Source organism: Nomascus leucogenys, chromosome 20, assembly GCF_006542625.1.
Source record: "Nomascus leucogenys isolate Asia chromosome 20, Asia_NLE_v1, whole genome shotgun sequence".
NCBI lineage: Eukaryota > Metazoa > Chordata > Mammalia > Primates > Hylobatidae > Nomascus > Nomascus leucogenys.
In genome coordinates this window covers 78,952,815-78,967,988 of record NC_044400.1, presented here as the reverse complement: position 1 = coordinate 78,967,988, position 15,174 = coordinate 78,952,815, and the positions used below count along the sequence as shown (strand labels likewise).

The 15,174-nt window shown below is 50.2% G+C and overlaps 2 protein-coding genes across 3 annotated transcripts in view; one reads left to right on the top strand and one right to left on the bottom strand.

Moving 5' to 3' along the window:
- Positions 1–9,945: 9,945 nt before the first annotated feature.
- Positions 9,946–10,882, bottom strand: LOC115831805 (translation initiation factor IF-2). Its single transcript, XM_030801108.1, is given in 2 exon segments — positions 9,946–10,479; positions 10,481–10,882. Coding segments are annotated over 2 exon segments (936 nt in total).
- AFAP1 (actin filament associated protein 1) overlaps positions 10,150–15,174 on the top strand; it is a 177,243-nt gene continuing 172,218 nt past the window's right edge. For both annotated transcript variants that reach the window (XM_030801160.1, XM_030801159.1), the window contains exon 1: positions 10,150–10,370. The gene's annotated coding sequence lies outside the window, so the exon portion shown is untranslated. The remainder of the gene's footprint in view (positions 10,371–15,174) is intronic.

Below are 15,174 nucleotides of genomic sequence, written 5' to 3'. Positions count from 1 at the left end.
GGCAGAGGCCTGAGGAGGAAGCTTAAGAGGGCACATGGCACAACAGAGGGCAAGGGAGCCCCAGGTATGAAAAGGAGGGACCCAGAGAGCGATAGTGAGGTGAGATCAAGCCAGCTAGGACCAAAGGGTGTCCTTTGGATTTCGTCCTAAAGAGTTTCAGTGACCTTGGCAAGGAGAGTTTTGTCAAGTGGAGTGGCAGAACCCAGGCAGAAGAGATGGAGGATCTGGGGCTGCAGAAGAGCCCACCAGGGCATACACGCCTGCATTGGGGTGGGTGGACAGGCTGGGGCAGCAGACTGGGGGCGGAGGGGAGGCGGAGGGCCTGTTCATGTGGGTGATGCGTGGCTGATGCGTGGCTGATGTAGAATCTTATAATGAGAGAGACCTGAGCACACAAGTACCAAGGGGAAAGAGGAAGAGGAGGGATGGAGAGAGGGAAGGCAGGAGGAAGAAGAGGAAGCAAAACCAGCACGTACTGAGAGCCTGAGGGCATAGTCCCGCCAGGCACTATTGTGAAGACTTAGACCTCTAGACAGCCGCATAAGATTGATTGATTAATTCAACACAGAACTACTGAGTGCCTGACAGGTGCCAGGCACTCCTCCAGAATCTTCAGATATGACAGTGAGCAAGACAGATAAAACCCTGGAGCTTCTATCCAGGGTGGGGGAGCAGACAGACGATCCCTGTGCAGGACACAAGCTATGGAAAAACATGCAGGATAAGGGAGAGAGTGACGAGAGGTGCTGTTTAACACACGGTGGCCAGTGAAAGTGACAACCAAGTCAAACCTGGGGAGGGGAAGTCCCTCCTTCCATGCTAACAGGGAAGGGAGTTGGAAAGGATGGCTGGGAGGCTGGTGAGTTTGCAGCATAAAAACGCTCAGCATACGATCATTTTAACCCCCAACTGTTTCCAATCAAATGAGAAACATTCACGGAGTGTGTACTATGGAGCCAGGCACCTCGTGGGTGCCAGCCAGGAAGATAAGGATGAGTCTCTGCCCTGGATGAGTTCCCTGTTGCATGGGAGAGACAGATCTAGAAACAGACTGTGATCGTACGGGGTGTTAAGTATGATAAGATAGGGCAGCTGTGAGATGGTGGAGAGGCAGAGATGCCCGCCTGAGGAGCTGGGACAGCTTTGGGGAAGAGGTGACATTTGAACTGGGTCTTGAAGAGTGGGTAGGAGTTTGCTTGCCAGAAAAAAGCAAAAGCTTGGCTGGGTGTGGTGGCTCATGCCTGTAATCCCAGCACTTTGGGAGGCCGAGGCGGGGAGATCACTTGAGGTCAGAAGTTCAAGACTAGCCTGGCCAACATAGTGAACCCCTGTCTCTACTAAAAATACAAAAATTAGCCCGGCATGGTGGCAGGCGCCTGTAGTCCCAGCTACTTGGGAGGCTGGGGCAAGGGAAACGGGAATCACTTGAATCTGGGAGGTGGAGCTTGCAGTGAGCCCTGATCACCACTGCACCTCAACCTGAGCAACACAGTGAGATTCCGTCTCAAAAAAACCCCAAAAAACCAAAACCAAAAACTTAACATCTATGAGGTGACTACTACATGATAGGCAATTTACCTATACAATGTCATTTAATTCTAAGAAAACTCCAGCATGGCAGATATTATACATATTTTACTGGTATAGCTGCTGAGGCTCAGAGAAGCAAAGAGACACTCAAGGTCACAGAGGTGTTAGAGCTGGGTTCCAAAACATGATTGTTTTTACTCTCAAACTTATGCCAAAACACCACACCACCATAATAACCTGATAGACCAGAGTTTGCCACGAAGTAGTGCAAAAATCGTGAGCTGCTTTGGGCCAGCCAGGAAGTGGCTCTTTTCTTTCCTTTTCTTTTTTTTTTTTTTTTTTGAGACAGAGTCTTCGCTCTTTCGCCTGGAGTGCAGTGGCACGATCTCGGCTCACTGCAAGTTCCGCTTCCCGGGTTCATGCCACTCTCCTGCCTCAGCCTCCCAAGTAGCTGGGACTACAGGCACCCGCCACCACGCCCGGCTAATTTTTGTATTTTTAATAGAGACGGGGTTTCGCCATGTTGGCCAGGCTGGTCTCGAACTCCTGAACTCTGGTGACCTGCCTGCCCTGGCCTCCCAAAGTGTTAGGATTACAGGTGTGAACCACTGCGCCCGGCTGGCTTCCTTTATGTCTAATGAGAAATCCCTTGTATTTCCTTTGGTTATTGCCTAGAATGATGTGATGTTTGTTTTCTATGGCTGCTTTTAAGTTGTTTTTTTTTTTTGACATGGAGTCTCACTCTGTCGGCCAGACTGGGAGTGCAGTGGCGTGATCTTGGCTCACTGCAACCTCTGTCTCCCAGGTTCAAGCGATTCTCCTGCCTCAGCCTCCTGAGTAGCTGGGATTACAGGCACGTGCCATGACACCAGGGTAGTTTTTGTATTTTTAGTAGAGACGGAGTTTCATCATGTTGGTCAGGCTGGTCTCGAACCCCTGACCTCGTGATCCACCCTCCTCAGCCTCCTAAAGTGCTGGAATTACAGGCATGAGCCACCTAGCCTGGCTGATTTTTTTTATTTTTTATTTTTATTTTCATTTTTACTTTTCGAGACAGGGTCTGGCTCTGTAGCTCAGGCTGGAATGCAGTCACACAGTGTCAGCTCACTGCAACCTCTGCCTCCTGGGGCTCAAGCCATCCTCCCATCTCAGCCTCTCGTGTAGCTGGGACCACAGCCACTTGCCATGGTGCCTGGCTGATTCTTGTATTTTTTGTAGAGATGGAATTTCACCATGTTGCCAAGGGTGGTCTTGAACTCCTAAGATCTGCCCGCCTTGGCCTCCCAAAGTGCTGGGATTACAGGCGTGAGCCACCATGTCAAGCCAAGATTTTTTTTTACACACCGGTTTTCAGCAGCTGTGGCAGGCAGCCCCTGCGATGATCCCCCCACCAGTATTTTTGCCCTTGGTGGTCTTCTCCCCTTGAGTGTGGGCTGGACCTACTGACTTACTTCTAAGGAACAGAAGACAGCAAAAGTGATGGAATGTCACTTTCAGTACTGGGTTATAAGAAGACTGTGGCTTCCATCTCAGGCACTTTCTCTTGCTGCCCCACCTGCTTGTGCTGAGGGGAGGTGGGCTGCCTTCTTGTGCGTTACCCTATGTAGGGTTCATGCAGTAAGGAACTGATAGAGTTTGGATGTGTGTTCCCACTCAAATCTCATATTGAAATACAATCCCTAGTGTTGGAGGTAGAGTTCTGGTGAAGGTGATTGGCTTATGCGGGGAGCGGATTTCTCATGAATGGTTTAGCACTATCTCCCTGGGTACTGTCGTGATAAGGAGTGAGTTCTCATGAAATCCGGTCATTTAAAAGGGTGCAGTGCCTCTCCCCTCATCCTCCTGCTCCTGCTTTTACCCTGTGATGTGCCTGCTCCCCCTTTACCTACCACCATGATTGGAAGCCTCCTGAGGTCTCCCCAAAAGCAGATGCCGCTTTGCTTCCTGTACAGACTGCAGAGCTAGGAGCCAATTAAACCTCTTCTCTTGGAAGTGACCCCACCTCAGTTATTTCTTCCTAGCAATGTGAGAATCGACTAATCCAGCAATGGAAGAAGGCCAGCAGCTGGTGAGAAAATACGGCCTGTGTACAGCCATGCGAGTGAGCTTGGAAACATTCCTCTGAGTCCAGACTTTTCGTGGGACCACATCCCGAGCTCATGGATTGATTGCAGCCTTGGGAGAAACCTTAAGCCACAGGCACCCAGTTAAGCTTCTGACCCACAGAAACTATGAGATAATAAATGTGAGTTGTTTTAAGCCTTTAGGTGGGGTGGGGCAATAAAAGTTTGCAAGGCTGCTGCATGCATTATCGATAACTAATGCAATTATTGATAACTGTGGTTATCAATTAGTTATCGATAATGCATGCAGCAGCCTTGTGAGCTCTGATTGCACTGGCAAACTGACAGCACATCCTAAACTGGGCCCAGAATCTCCGCCAGGTGCCCAGGTGCCAGAGGCGAGCTTTGCTCCCCCGAAGAGGACTGCATCAAAGGTGTCATGGAAATGAAGCTTTCTTTGGCATATAAACAGTTCGTGATTATTTTTTTTCCTCAAAAGATGTGTTAATGGCAAAGCCTGGGAATAAGTCTCCAGTCGGTCACTCATTCCAGCAACTAGTCCTTCATAGTATCAAACTAGGTCAGGAGTTTCCACGAACTGGGTCGGTCCAACTCTTGGATCAATAAACCCTGATTTGTTTTTCCAGAGAACAAAAACTCTTTTTACATCAGAAGGGCTATGGTGGAAAAGAAGGGTTTGACTTATTTTCTGAGGTCCCAAGAGATCAGAAAATTTCAGTTTCAGCTGGGCATGGTAGCTCACACCTGTAATCCCAACACTTTGGGAGGCTGAGGCAGGAGGATTGCTTGAGCTCAGGAGTTCGAGGCCAGCCTGGGCAATATGGCAAGACCCTATCTCTATAAAAAAATAAAAACAAAGAAATTAGCCTACTTGGTGGCATGCGCCTGTAGTCCCAGCTACTCAGGAGGCTAAGGTAGGAATATTGTTTGAGCCTGGGAGATCAAGGCTGCAGCGAGCCTTATTCATACCACTGCACTCCAGCCTGAGCGACAGGGTGAGCCCTTGTCTCAAAAAAAAAAAAAAAGACAGAAAAAGAAAATGTCAGTTTCGTAAGAGGAAAAACTTCCTGCTAATCAGAGCTGTCATACTATGCCTGGACTGGTTCATTGGGTGGTTAGCTTCTTGCTAGTAGACATAGGACTGGATGTCTCAGCAGGAATGTTGTGAGAGGTTTCCAAGTGTGTGTTCAAGAATCAGGTCGAGTTTATTCATTTACTAATTCAACAAATATTAATTCTACATGCTTCAGTTACAGAATCCTGTAGGTGTAGAATTGATGACCAGAGGCTTCGATAAAAAGGAATTTGTTTTTTCTACCTGGGGGTAGGTGATTGCTGGTGTTGTTTCACTGGGTCAATAGTGCAAGGTTCAGAATCTCTCTGATTCTCTTGCCTGTAGTGTATGAGATGGCTGCACAATGGCCACTATAGCTGCAGATATCACACCCGTGTTCATGATCATAATCCCTGCTGCTGAGAAAAAGACAGTGTCTGCTGTGTCTTTTCCTTTTCCAAGAGAGCAAAAACTTCCCTCACAATCAGGGGTGTGCTGGTATTTTGGGGGAGAGGAGGGAGAGGGAAAGTCCTGATTTTTAACAGTTGCCAATTTCTGTATAAATTCTCCTACTATGTCTGATTTCAAGCTACCACCATGACATTGCTGACTACGGCATTGGGGAGAGAAGTCAGCAGCACACCATGATTTAGGATTTCCACCTACTGACGTGGGAGATGCAAATCTTCAAGAACATAGTAAGAGTCAAATAATCAGGAAATAATGCATTTTGATGATTTATTATCTTTGTTTTACATTTATATTTACATATAATTATATAAAATTAATATATATATAATTATAATATATAAGTATCTAATATAGGCTGGGCATGGTGGCTTACACCTGTAATCCCAGCACTTTGGGAGGCCGAGGTGGGCAGATCACCTGAGGTCGGGCGTTTGAGACCAGCCTGACCAACATGGAGAAACCCCATCTCTACTAAAAATACCAAATTGGCCAGGTGTGGTGGTGCATGCCTGTAATCCCAGCTACTCAGGAGACTGAGGCAGGAAAATCACTTGAACCTGGGAGGTGGAGATTGCGGTGAGCCCAGATCGCGTCATTGCACTCCAGCCTGGGCAACAAGAGTGAAACTCCATCTCAAAATAAATAAATAAATAAAAATTTATATATAAATATATAATTATATACATAAATGTCTATATTAATATATATTTATTATATATTTATTAATATATAAAATATGTTTATTTCTGAGACCGGGTCTTGCTCTGTCACCCAGGCTGGAGTGCAGTGGCACTACCATAGCTCATTGGAGCCTTGAACAGATGGCTCAAGCGATCCTCCCACCTCAGCCTCCTGAGTGGCTAGGATTGCACGCACACACCACCACACCTAGCTAATTTTAAAATTTTTTGTAGAGACAGGGTCTTCCTTTTTGGCCTAGACTGGTCTTTTTTTTTTTTTTTTTGAGATGGAGTCTCACTCTGTCGCCCAGGCTGGAGTGCAGTGGCACTATCTCGGCTCACTGCAAGCTCCGCCTCCCAGGTTCACGCCATTCTCCTCCCTCAGCCTCCCGAGTAGCTGGGATTACAGGCGCCCGCCACCACGCCCGGCTAATTTTTTGTATTTTTTAGTAGAGATGGGGTTTCACCGTGTTAGCTAGGATGGTCTTGATCTCTTGACCTTGTGATCCACCTGTCTTGGCCTCCCAAAGTGCTGGGATTACAGGCGTGAGCCACCGCGCCCGGCCACCTAGGCTGGTCTTGAACTCCTGGGCTCAAGTGATCTTCCTGCCTCAGCCTTCCAATGTGGGCCACTGCACGCAGTCTAATGCATTTTTTAATTTGCGAGTTTATATTATTTAATATTTTTAAGTACTGCATGTGTTGAACACCAACCTGCAGAATTCCTAAACAATGGACGGTCAGCTCTCATGTTCTGGTTCAAACTGCCCCAGCACGCCATGGCTAGAAACCTCTCAGCCACCTTCCACTTATGTCTCCCTGGGCAGGACAGTGTTGCTTGGCCAATCCCCACTAAGAGGGACTCTGGAAAGGCAAGAAACTATTCTGTTCTGTATAATGAAATGTGACCAGGGAGAAGGCGGCTGGCAGGGCCAGTTGGGCCCTCCAACCAGCAGCGTCCACCATCGACCAACTGCCCTAGAACTTCACCGTGCTAGGCATTTGGGGCACTGTTATGAGTAAGAGTTTCCATTTTTCTTCTCATGGGGCCTTAACGCAAGAGACAATTTGTTTTTTTTTTTTGGAGACAAAATTTTGTTCTTGTTACTCAGGCTGGAGTGCAAATGGTGCAATCTCGGCTCACTGCAACCTCTGCCTCCTGGGTTCAAGTTATTCTCCTGCCTCGGCCTCCCGAGTAGCTGGGATTCCAGGCATGCACCACCATGCCTAGCTAATTTTTGTATTTTTAGTAGAGATGGGGTTTCAACATGTTGGCCAGGCTGGTCTGGAACTCCTGAGCCACTGTACCCAGCCAAGAGGCAGATTTTAAATCAATAAGTATAGTTGTGATGAATACCAGAAAGACGAAAGTGTGTGATGGGGAGGGGACCTACGTTACTGTCTTATATTTTAACACCTTCATAGGCAATAACTAAAAACTTAGAAGCTTAAAACAACACATACATTTAACCCAGTTTTGGCAAGCTAGGAGTTGAGTACATTTTAGCAGGTCCTCTGCTTGGGGTCTCACGCTAAGGAGCTGGGCTGCATCCTCATCTGAGGCTCAACCAGGGCAGAATCCATTTCCAGGTCCACTGAGGTTACTGGCAGAATTCATTTCCTTGGACCCGCTTGGCAAGGGCCCAGCTTTTTGCTTCCTTGCCTATGGGGCCCCTCCAAAGGTCCTTTCTCGGCATTGCATCTCCCTCCTGCAGGGCCTGCAGGTGGAACCTCTCTCTCTAGTGTGTGAAGGTGATGCACCATGACAGTGACATCCCATCGCTTTTGCCAGAGGCTCTGTGGGTTAGAAGACAGTCACGGGTTCTGCTCGTACCCAAGGTCAGGAAGATTATACAAGGGCATAGGTCATCGGTCACTAGGGGGGGTCAGTCACTTTAGGGTGTGGCTGCCACCACTGAACTTGGTGAGACTTTAAGGGTTGGTAGGAACTGGCCAGGTACAGGGGTGAGGGTGTGTTAGGCAGGGGTGAGGGCATGGAGGGGGATGCAGAGGCCTGCACCCTGGAATGTCCTTTCACTCCCTGAGGTTTTGTTCTCCTGATCCCTGAGTACATCCCAGAACACAGTGGGGCCCTAGCTGGGGAGAGGTAGGGAAGCATGTGATGTTCATCAGGGTCCTTGTTAGGCAAATCAGATTAGGGGCCAGGCTTTCAGTGGTGGGTGCGAGTGTGCGAGTGAGTGAGTGTGCAGGTGTGTCTGGGAAGGGAGATGGGGATATGGTCAGCCCCAGCCACTATCAAGACCTCACCTGTGCATCCACCCATCCCAGCAGCATCCCTGAGTGAGTGCCTTCAGGGTGCAGGTCCTGTTTTGCACACGGAAGTGAATCAGAGTGGGACACTGCCCTGCCTTAGAGAGGTCACATTTCTTTTTTTTTTTTTTTTTTAACTTGCGACAGAGTCTCGCTCTGTTTGTTGCCCAGGCTGGAGTGCAGTGGCGTGACTTGGTGGCTCACTGCAACCTCCGCCTCCCAGGTTCAAGCAATTTTCCTTCCTCAGCCTCCTGGGTAGCTGGGATTATAAGCACGCATTACCATGCCTGGCTAATTGTTGTATTTTAGTTTCACCATATTGGCCAGGCTGGTCCCAGACTCCTGGCCTCAAGCGATCTGCCCCCCTTGGCCTCCCAAAGTGCTGGGATTACAGGCGTGAGTCACTGCGCTGGGCAAGAGGTCACGCTTCATGCCAAGTGGGAGGCAGCCACTCAGACAGCACCCCAGCTGGTGCTGGGACTGAGGGGTGCTCAGCGTCCTAGGAAGGCAGAGGGCTGTGTGAGAGGTTTGGGCAGGAAGGACTGGAGGAGGATTTGAAATTTTCATCTGAGCAGCTAGGTGGATGGAGGGGCTGTTTACTGAGAATCACAAGAATGTGGATGAGCAGGTTGGGGCACTGATAAAGCACTCTGTTTTGGCCCGCAGAAAATTTGAGATGCCTCCCTGGTGTCCAGGTAGGTCTTTGGGAGAGGTCAGGGCTGGGCCTCTGACTTGGATGGATGTCTCTGGCAGGCAGCAGAGCATGTGGATGGTTTGTGAAGCCCAGAAGGGCATGAGATTTCCTGTAGCAGTGCCCACTGCGAATGGAAGGGCATTTGGCCTGAGCCCAGACATGTAAAAGTTGGGCAGAGAAGGGGGTGGGTCCCTGGGACCCACAGAGGAGCAGCTATGGAGGTACAGAAAAACCAAGTGTGTGGGGGGTCACATGATGCAGGAAGCTCAAATAAGATGAGGAAAGAGATTTTAAAGATGATCAGGGTTGGGGACAGTAGTTCATGCCTGTAATCCCAACACTTTGGGAGGCTGAGATGAGGGGATAGCTTGAGGCCAGGAGTTTGAGTCCAGCCTGGGCAACATAGGGAGACCCCATTTCTATAAATAAATACATTGGTACTTGGCATTTCAGGTGGGGAACAGCAAACACATGAAAGCTCTGAGGCAGGAAAGGGAAGTGATTAGCGCTTGTTCCTGGTCCCTTTATCAGGCCTTAAAGAGATGCAGAGACATCTCAGGTACTCCTTGGCCGAGCTCCATCAGGGAGGGCCTAAGTTTGCTTCTACTTCACATCTTTAAAATTTTTTTTTTTTTTCTTTTTGGAGACAGAGTCTCACTCTGTTGCCCAGGCTGGAGTGCATGCAGTGGCACGATCTCGGCCCACTGCAACCTCCACCTCCCGGGTTCAAGCGATTCTCCTGCCTCAGCCTCCCCAGTAGCTGGGACTACAGGTACGCGCCACCACAATCGGCTAAGTTTTTGTATTTTTAGTAGAGACGGGGTTTCGTCTTGTTGGCCAGGCTGGTTTCGAACTCCTGACCTCAAGTGATCCGCCTGCCTCGGCCTCCCAAAGTGCTGGGATTACAGCGTGAGCCACCGCACCCGGCCCTATTTCATTCTTAACGCCCACCATACGTGCTTCCAAATGTTTGACTACAAGATGAACGAGTGAATGGGACTACTTGACTTCGGGCGGCAGGCAATCCTATTCCTTGGACCTCAGTTTCCCTTTCTGTAAAGCAAGCCTGCCTCTCGCTCTCTGCCCTAAAAGCCTGAGCTCTGGGTTTGAGATGAGCGCGTCCTGCAGAGCCGACTCCAAGTAGACGTTGAGCTGGATATTCTAGGAGGCGAAGATCCGGCCGGCTGTTGGGTCGGGTCCTCCCGCGGGACTCCGCAAGCCCAGTTCGAGCGCCGCCCCGCCCAACCTCCCTTTGTTCCCCCAGGCCCCGCCCACTCCGCACAGCTCGCTCCCCATTGGCCGGGGGGCGGGCTCTGGGCGCCCGGCTCCGCTGGGGGCGGGACGGCGGGCGGCAGGCGGGGCTGTGTGCGCCTGCGCGGTGTCTGTCCCGGCCGCAGCCCCGCGCCGGCTGCAGCTCCGCGAGCCGAGCCGGATCCCGAGCGGGGGACACGGGCTGAGGCGGCGGCGGCGGCCCCGCCCCGGGGCTCCATTGTTGAGGCGGCCGCGGCTCTGCCGGCTGTTCAGCTGCGCTCCAGTCGGCCCAGGAGCCGCTGCGAGGAGCGAGCGCTGCGAGGCGGCGGCCTGAGGTGAGACGGCGCGACTGGCGGCAGGGTCTCCGGACCGGGCGGGGGTGTCTGCCCCGGGCGTGGCGGCTCCGAGCGGGGCTTCGCAGGGTCCGGGGTCGGGGTCCGGGGTCCGTGCGCCTGGGCTTTGTCTCGCCCTCGGGTGGCACCGGGGGCTCCGCGCCTGCTGCGACGCCGCGTGGGCCCGCGAGGGGGTCCCGGTCGTCCTGCGGGTGGGGGCCGGTCCCCACTGCTCCCCGGCTCCCCGCGTCTGCCCGGAGGGGACTGCATGGACCTGGGCGCTGGCTCCTGCCCGGTCCTCCCGCGGCGTGGCTGGTCCCCGTGTGCAGCAGAGGGGGCCCTGCGAAGACCCACTCGTGGGGCGGGGTCCGGGTCACCAAGAGTGGGAGGCTCCGCCGCCCTCCCCTCCGTCCCCTGTAGCGAGACTGCTTAGCCCGACTCACCGAGGGGACTGCGCGGACCCTCGGACGAGGGGGTCCGTGACTCTGGGTGGGGGCTCTTTCCCGGCCCCGCATGATGGCTTCCTGAGTGTTTTGTCACCTACAGGTTGCTGCGTGGACCCGCGCGCGTGGGTCCCGGCTGCCCTGCGAGTGGGGCTGTGCGCCGCCCCGTGGCTCGTCTGGGTCGACCCCGCTTGGGACGCGCGTGTAATGGGGGTCCGTGCGCGGGGGGCGCGGTTGGTGGGGGCGCACTGCGCCCCGTGATTTATCCTCTCAGTTGCCTGGCGGGTGGAAGCGAGAGGCGCTGGCCCAGAGCTGTCGCGCAGTGGCCGCACCGTCCTCTGCCCTGGCCGGCGGGTCCCGGGGGGCGCGGGGCTGTCACCGCGCGTCCCACCGCCGCGCTTCCTGCTCTGGCCCCGGGCTGGGCTCTGATTGGAGGGAGCAGGGCCCTTCTGCCCGGCGCTTCTTGATTTCTTCCGTTAGTAATGGGAAGAAAAAAAAAAATCTGGAAAGCCAGATTGAACTTTGTAGCTCTCAGCGCCTGGAGAGTGGAAGAAACTCTCCCAAGAATTTGACGGGCTGGAAAATGCGTTTCAAGCAGGAGCATCCACGCCCACGGAATGAGGCCAAGGCAGTTACAGTTAGAGGTCAGATTTATGAGGGGAGAGCGAGGGTGAGGTCCGTGGGTGGGGAGACTCCGACCTCAGCTTAATGGGAAGACCTGATGCCGCCCCTCAGACGCTGTATTTCTCGGCCACCAAAGAAAGTGGAATCACTCCTTAGTGAATGCTTTCATCAAACTTTTGAAAAACCTGTTATGTCCCAGGAAGCAAAATCGAACTGGACAGTTTTTCCCTTTTAAGAGTGTTAAAGATCCTGGAGACAAACAGCAGAAGGCTCAAGGAGTCCAAATACCCAACCTGAAGTTCTTTCTGAACAGGAGATGGTGTTTGAGTAATGGGCGTACGAGACAAAACTGAGCTAATTACCGCAGCTGTGGCTCCTAGCCCTCTAGCGTGTCATGCAGGCCCTTTTGCTTTCTCTGCCCTCCGCTGCCCCAGACCCCCACTCTACCCCGCACCTCCAGTCATCAGCTCCCGCCGACCCATTGCTGTGGACTCTGTTTAGGTGGCTCACTTCTCTCTGAAGCTTTGCTTGTTCTCCTGAAGTCTTGGTCTTTAAGAGCTTATGATCTGCCGGGACAGATTGGCTTTGGGTAATACATGGTTAACTGTAGCACAGCTTGAAAAATGCTCTGATAGAGGTGGGCAGGCACAGTTTGTACATGCGGGTAAATGCGAGCTCCTTTTTCAATACCATGAATCCAAGTATTCATGCTATTTTAAATCTGCAATTCTTTGACTCTCCAGAGGGTTTTTAGATTAATTTTTTTTCTATTACTTCCTAATGTTTGTTGCATAGTGCAGAGTACTTGATTAAAACTTAGCAGGTCGGCCGGGCGCGATGGCTCACGCCTGTAATCCCAGGACTTTGGGAGGTCGAGGCAGGCGGATCATTTGAGGTCAGGAGTTCGAGACCAGCCTGGCCAACATGGTGAAACTCCGTCTCTACTAAAAATACAAAAATTAGCCGGGCATGGTGGTGGGTGCCTGTAATCGCAGCTACTCAGGAGGCTGAGGCAGGAGAATAGCTTGAACCCAGGAGGCGGAGGTTACAGTGAGTCAAAATGACTCCACTACACTCCAGCCTGGGCGATAGAGTAAGATTTCATCTCAAAATAAAAACAAAAACAATGTACTGGGTCTGCGTCCGGCTCTGGAATTTTCCTGGAAGGCCCTCTCTTCTGGGCTTCATTTTTCTCACCTTTGAGGATCGTAAACTGCATAATTTCTAAGAATCTTTTCAGCCCTACACCTTTAATTCTTTCAAGCAAATATAGTAGAGAAAAATGCTCTTACCGGCAATGGTATAAATAATGGAGGCCTTTGAAAATGTGGATTCTAAAGTGGAAGTTCCTTTTCTTCTTCCCCTTTTTTTCCTTTTAAACAAGTTGAGTTACATGTGTATGTACTTTATCTCAGAGTTAACGACAAGTATCTATGATGAAACCTTAAGCAACTTTTTGGCAATATCTTTCATATTCTTCATAATTGTGTTTTATGTGCAGCATCTTCACTATATCCGATTGGTTCGTTTTTTTCTCATTAATGGAGTTGTTGAGCTCAGATCTTTTTTTCAGGAGCATTTTGTTGATCTTTTAAGTGTCATGTGAAGTATGTTTCAATCGAACATTTTATTTTGGAGAGTAAAATGGGAGTAAATGGAATTTTGAGAGTGCCTTGAGAAGATGTACTTGGCTTTGTGTAACGGTTTGAAGCCTAGTTTAAAATTACCACTTGTGGCCAGGTGTGGTGGCTCACACCTGTAATCCCAACACTTTGGGAGGCCGAGGCAGGCAGATCACGAGGTTAGAAGATGGAGACCATCCTGGCTAACACAGTGAAACCCTATCTCCACTAAAAATACAAAAAGTTAGCTAGGAGTGGTGGCACATACCTGTTGTCCCAGCTACTCGGGAGGCTGAGGCAGGAGAATTACTTGAACCCGGGAGGCGGAGGTTGCAGTGAGCCGATATTGCACCACTGCACTCCAGCCTGGGTGACAGAGTGAGACTCCATCTCAAAAAAAAAAAAAAAAAAAATTACCACTTGTAAAAAATTGCATCACATGTTGAATGACCTATAAAGGAGCTATATAGTTCTAAGGAATATGGTAATTAATTCTTTAAACTAGTAAGGCCAGGTGCTGTGGTTTACACCTGTAATGCCAGCACTTTGGGAGACTGAGGTAGGAGGATCACTTGAGCCCAAGATTAGAGGCTGCAGTGGGCTATAATCATGCCACTGCACTCCAGTCTGGGTGACGGAGTGAAACCCTTTCTGTAAAAAATAAAAAGGTAAATAAATAATTTAAAAATAAAATATTAAGCTCCTTTCCAATTTATCTGTTTGGTAAGGTGGGAATTTGATGTGCCTGAGTTTCTTAAAGCCACGTGTCTCTGTAGAAAGGAGACACAATTTTCTCTGCTATTCCTAGTTATTTGGATGATTATAGGGATTAAAAATAGCCATTTGGTCAGGTCATGAGCTACCGAATTACAATTTTTGCTTCACTCAGTAGGATTTTGCCTGTATTTTGATTTGCATTCTTATCTTATTTTTATTTATTTTTTTTTTTTGAGATGGAGTCTCGCTCTGTCTCCCAGGCTGGAGTGCAGTGGCGCAATCTCGGCTCACTGCAAGCTCTGCCTCCCGGGTTCACGCCATTCTCCTGCCTCAGCCTCTCCAAGTAGCTGGGACTACAGGCGCCCGCCACCACGCCCGGCTAATTTTTTTGTATTTTTAGTAGAGACGGGGTTTCACCGTGGTCTCAATCTCCTGACCTCTTGATCTGCCCGCCTCGTGAGCCACCGCGCCCGGCCTTGCATTCTTATCTTAATTTAGGAAAAGTTCTTTGTTATATGCTCCATGTACTTTGCTCTTTTGGGGAATCTGATCTTAGGAGAGGGCTTCAAAATGCGACCAGATTTTCTTTATGGTTTTCTAGATTTTATTAATGTATTAATAAAACTTAACTAGTTAATGCTGCTTCTGTGTCGAGGTGTTTTTCATTTACAGCAGGCTTGATTTTGATGTGGATTAAATGAAAGGGAGGGGACGCATGGGTATGGAGAAGACAGAGGAGCTCTGCATTTCAGAGTTCTTTTCTCTAGCCCTGGCCAGGGTCCCAAACAGGGAACTTAATTCACTCTATCACTGAAGTATACTCTTGCTTTGATGCCATTGGTGTGGTATCCTAGAGATTTGCTGTGGCTGCTAGGAGTGTTTCATAGTAAGAATTGATGCAACTTCTCTTTTGTCAGCTTATGAGTCTATAAACCATCTTGTTCCCTTTAGTATTATCTGCCTGGAACTGGAAGGTCAGAGATGAAGTTTTCTTGTAAGTCTCAGTCTTTGCTGCCTACCTTCCTCTCTCTCCCATGTCACCTCCTGTTTTTTTTTCTCTGTTCTTCATTTTTTTTTTTTTTTTTTTTTCCGAGACGGAGTCTCGCTCTTTCACCCAGGCTGGAGTGCAGTGGCGCGATCTCGGCTCACTGCAGGCCCCGCCCCCCGGGGTTCACGCCATTCTCCTGCCTCAGCCTCCCGCGTAGCTGGGACTACAGGTGCCCGCCACCACGCCCGGCTAATTTTTTGTATTTTTAGTGGAGACGGGGTTTCACCGTGTTAGCCAGGATGGTCTTGATCTCCTGACCTCGTGATCTGCCCGCCTCGGCCTCCCAAAGTGCTGGGATTACAGGCTTGAGCCACCGCGCCCGGCCTGTTTTTCATTTTACTGTTTTTATTGTA